The 5,167-nt window shown below is 30.2% G+C and overlaps 1 protein-coding gene across 1 annotated transcript; it reads left to right on the top strand.

The window, feature by feature from the left end:
- The first annotated feature begins 1,035 nt into the window (after positions 1–1,035).
- Positions 1,036–4,899, top strand: LOC129903961 (aluminum-activated malate transporter 2-like). Its single transcript, XM_055979483.1, has 6 exons — positions 1,036–1,313; positions 1,921–2,064; positions 2,154–2,426; positions 3,139–3,254; positions 3,388–3,531; positions 4,186–4,899. The coding sequence occupies exons 1-6, from the start codon at positions 1,052–1,054 to the stop codon at positions 4,591–4,593; spliced, it is 1,347 nt and encodes a 448-aa protein (XP_055835458.1). The 5' UTR covers positions 1,036–1,051; the 3' UTR covers positions 4,594–4,899.
- Positions 4,900–5,167: the final 268 nt, after the last annotated feature.

The raw sequence follows: 5,167 nt of genomic DNA, 5'->3' as shown, positions 1-5,167 counted from the left end.
AGAAGAAAAAAAACATTTCAAGACCCTCCTGGTCTAATCCTAAACACTTCAGCAATTTTTTTTCCTGAACATATTATTCTTCTATTGAAATTGTAAGTGAGATTTTTTTTATATTAAAAATCCTAGTTAATTCTAGTGATATACCTTATATTCTCAAATACCTTATAAGACAAGGGTACCTAAAAAGTACCTAAAACTTTGTATTATTGTGAATTATATTATTTCCCACTTGCAGCCATCAAATATAAAAAAATACTTTTTTTCATCAAACATACACCATTATTGAGTAGAAAAAAAATATATGAAAAATAGAGACTTTTCTAATTGAATCTTCTTTTGATTCTTAATTATTAATATAAAATAACTAATTTTTTAATTTTATTTTTAAGAAAAGAATCGTGTTATAACAAGCAACTTCCTAGTCAAACAACCAAGACACAGTTGTACAGTAAAGAATCCAAGTAAACTACAACTTATTTTTTTTTTACTTACTTGCAACTTACCAACAAACAAACAAAATAATAATAACAATAATAATAATAATAATAATAATAATAATAATAATAATAAAGAGTGAGTTATTTGCTAAATATCTCAAATTTGAGTATTGAAAATAAAAAAATTTATATAAGAATTTTATATAATATGAATCTGAATTAATTTAACCAATAAATATCAAATACAAGATCCAACATTATGTTTCAAGAAAGATCCAGAAATAATTTTATAAGATTAGTTACAACAATAATAAATATAGTCTTAACAATAATGGTTTACTAAATACAAAATTAAAAAGTGTACTAAAAGTTGTCACCTATTAAGTGGTCTCATGTGAAAACGTGTCAATCTATTTACAGGTGATTTCTCTGTTGTACACATTAATAAATAGCTTGATTGATAGTGATAGAAATAAAATTAATTTCCAATTTTATCCTTTTCCTCTCTATATATCAAAATAAAATCAACTTCATTTTCCTATATGATAAAACCTTCAATATCAAATTAGAAGAGCCAAAAAAAAAACAATATTTTTTTTAGAGAATTTCAAGAAATGGCAATGAAAAATCAAGATAATGTTGGGATTTTGAAGAAATTGCCAAAAGCTTCTAATAAAGTGTGTTCATTTGGGAGCAATGTGAAGAAAATAGCTAAAGAAGATCCAAGAAAATTAGTCCATTCAATAAAAGTTGGATTGGCAATTGCATTGGTTTCATTGTTTTATTATTTTGAACCATTGTTTGATTACGAAGGATTTGGTGTTTCTTCAATGTGGGCTGTTTTGACTGTTGTTGTCGTCTTCGAATTTTCTGTTGGTAAGTTTTTATATCTGAGTCATAAGAGTTAATTAATTTCAGTATGATTGATTTTTCTGTTGGTAAGTTTTTAATATTTGAATCATACGAATTAATTAATTTCACGTATGATAATTGAATATTTTAATAATAGTAATAATAGATGGGAGATGATTTGAAGGTTACTTCTGTTCCTTCATGTTAGTAGGTTATACTATAGAAAGACTGAAGTTAGTTATCAACTTCATCGTTGAATTATTGCTATAGTAATAATACATAGAAGATGATTTGAAGGGTTGTGTTCTTTCATGTTAGTAGGTTTATACACTATAAAAAAAATTGAAATTAATTATGATCTTCGTCATTAAATTGATGCTATATTGCTCCTATAGTTAACAAAACTTTTTTTATAATCCATCTCTAATCTATCATTAAATTTATTATTTAATTACAAAATTTGTTCGTCATTAATTCCAGTGTTGTTTTTCTGGTAGTATAGAATTACCATTGAACTTTTTGCTTTTTGTGGGAAAAAATTGTTATCATGCATATCTTCTTTTGTCTTAAGAGGTTATAAATTAATCATTCAACTTTTGTCTTATTTTTTTATTTTTTTATTTTATTGTAGGAGCAACACTTGGAAAAGGAGTTAATAGAGGACTTGCAACATTTTTAGCTGGTTCATTAGGTGTTGCAGCTCATAGACTTGCTACTTTTTCAGGGTCAGACAAATTGCAACCAATAATACTTGGATTATCTGTTTTTTCCGTAGGTAATTAAATTGACCTTTTATTATTACTGACGATATATATAACTTATATATAAATTCGATATATTAATTTTGCGATGGGCTTAAAACAGCTGCGATCGCGACATTTATGAGATTCATACCAAAATTGAAGGCAAGATATGACTATGGCATTCTCATTTTCATCCTGACATTCTCTATGATCTCCGTCTCGGGATATCGAGACCGTGTGGTGCTCGATAAGGCGATTACCCGAGTGACAACGATACTCATCGGAGGCGCGGCCGCGATCGTGTTTAATGTGGTCATATATCCAGTTTGGGCTGGTGAAGATCTTCACAATTTGATTGCCACAAATATTGAAGATCTTGGAATTTCCCTTGAAGGTACATTACTTTCCTACGCACTGAGAGTTGAACATCTACTGCATATATATAGTATAACAACGGATTTAACATAAACCAATAATATGAAGTCGTTTGGTAGCTTATTAGATTTATGCAAGTGTATCTATTGTAGAGATTAGGTATGAGAGCATCTATGTATTATTTATGCGAGTTTTTAAATTACAAACCAAAATATCATATTAATTTTATATATGAATATTTTACCTTTTAATCAGCTGTCAAATATAATATTACTTATACATAATTTAATATCTACATAACTCACATCTAAACCAATTATTAAATGACCCCTTAGTATAAATCTAAAAAAATGAACTTTAAATTTAACTCATCAATTTCAAAGTTCGATAGTTAATATAGTCAACCATCATTTGATATAACAACTTATTTCCTCAATTGATGTGTGACATTCTAGGTAAATACCAAAATGTTGTCTTCCTGTCAAAATCAAAATGACATGACTAAAGTTTTTTAATATATATAAAATAATCACTTAGAGTGTACTAAAAACTTGTTAGAAGTTGATCAAATCAATGTTATGTGTACCAATAGCTACCTATGTTAGTGTATGAGTCAACGAAACGTAACTAATACTATATGTTATATGATTTTATATAATAATGTAATTCTAACACTTATAAAATTATATTAAATATGTTATTTATTGATTTTTTTTTGCCTTAATTTGTAGGATATGGAACTCAATACTTCAAAAAATTAAATGCCAAGTCTGAAGAAGAACTAGAGAGAATATCTCTAGAGGAATACAAATGTGTTATCTACTCAAAAGCTAGTGAAGAAAATCTGGTTAGTTTGAAACAAATTAAACTAATAGACTATTTGGCCAAATTTTAAAAAAATGCTTATTTTAGAGAGTTATATTGAGTGTTTGACTTAGATTTTCGAGGGCAAATTACAATTACAGTTTTGTCCTTAATAGGTCAATTTTGCAAAATGGGAGCCACATCATGGAAAATTCAGATACAGACATCCATGGGGACAATACTTGAAAATTGGAGATCTTGTTCGTGAATGTGCCATTAACATCAATGCATTAAACTCAGATCTTACCTCCTGCAATATGGTAATTATACTAAATTAATACATCGATATAAAAGAAAAACAGTTCGATGCACAAAGCATTCCACATTTATTTAAGGTTCAGAAAAAGTCACACCCCAAGGGGCCAGAGTATTCTGTAGGCTCCTTATCCTAATACAAACATCAATTGTTCATTCTATGATTCGAACTATAGCTATCTATAAGTCACACAAAGCCAACTTATTGATCCAAGGCTCCCCTTCTTATATACACTAACAATGTGCTTCACATAAACGGAATGTTAAGTTAATTTATGTATGTGTGAAAGGAAGTCTTGGAATAATGGTAAGGTTTTCTCAATGTGACCTATAATTCGAGTCATTGCATTCAGGGGTGGAGCCAGAGGGGTGCAAGGAGGGTCAATTGAACCCCCTTCGTTTTAAAAATTACCGTATGTAGATAGGAAAATAATTTTTTTTTGCATCTATATAAGTTGTTTAATCTCCTTGAATTCGTGTTTCTGCCACTGGAATCAACCACTGGTGCTTGTGTTAGGTATGCTGCCTACATCACACCCCTTCATATTGTGCCCCTTTTCCGAACCTTAATTGACTATGGATGTTTTATACACTAGCTGCCCCTTGTCGGTACTATCCGTGTATATAACTTAAACCGAGTGTGAATTTTTTTTTTCCAGACACAAGAGGGAAGGAAAAGAATTCAAGAACCATGCACAAAGATTTGCATAGAATGTGGTGGTGCATTGAAGGAAATATCATTGTCAATGAAAACAATGATCCTTTATCCAACAACTGATTCACATATTCTAAAGGCAAAGGCAGCATCTGAAAAACTAAGAACCATAATAAGAAGTGGTGGTTTAATTGAAGAAGCAGAGTTACAAAAGCTACTTCCATCAACAAGAGTTGCTTCACTCATGCTAGATTTAGTGTCCAATACAGTGAAAATTGTGGACTCTGTGAATCAACTTGCTAGACTTATGAAATTCAAGAGTTTGTCATCAAAACCAAAGAGATTGGGGAGCAAAAGTAGAATCCCAAGTGGCAATATTGGTGAAGCACATCATGTGGTTAATGTTGAGTGAATAAGGTCAACATTGTAATCTTCGAGGATCAGTGACACACAGTTCGAAGCTCGGTGGATGGATTAATGAATATATCTCCTATATATACCGTTTTGCACTCATTATGTCAAGAATCAGTGACACATAGTTCGAAGTTCGGTGGATGAATGATGGATATGTCTCCTATATGTCCCGTTTTGCACTCATTAAGTATATCAGGCTTTTGTTTATATGTTAAAGTCCGAACAAGTGATGTACGCCTAATTCATACATCAACAGTCTTATTTTTATTATTAGACCAATGGTCGAGGGCTCATTGTGAAAAGAGTGAGATGGTATGAAAGGTGAGAGATATGATCCTAATTTTCGAAGATCAGTGATGCACGGTTCGGTACTTGCTAGCTCGTAGATTCATGTTAAAAGCTCGATGAATGGATAGTGGATATATTTATATGCATTTTACACATTATATATCAGGCTTTTGTTTGTATAATAATGTTTAAAAAAATTATGTATGCCTAATTCACATATCAATGATGTCTTATTACCAGACCAAAGCCAGGGGTTGATTGTAAAAAGAGTGATCTAGATGGAA

Source organism: Solanum dulcamara, chromosome 9, assembly GCF_947179165.1.
Source record: "Solanum dulcamara chromosome 9, daSolDulc1.2, whole genome shotgun sequence".
NCBI lineage: Eukaryota > Viridiplantae > Streptophyta > Magnoliopsida > Solanales > Solanaceae > Solanum > Solanum dulcamara.
This window is presented reverse-complemented; position numbering and strand designations above follow the sequence as displayed.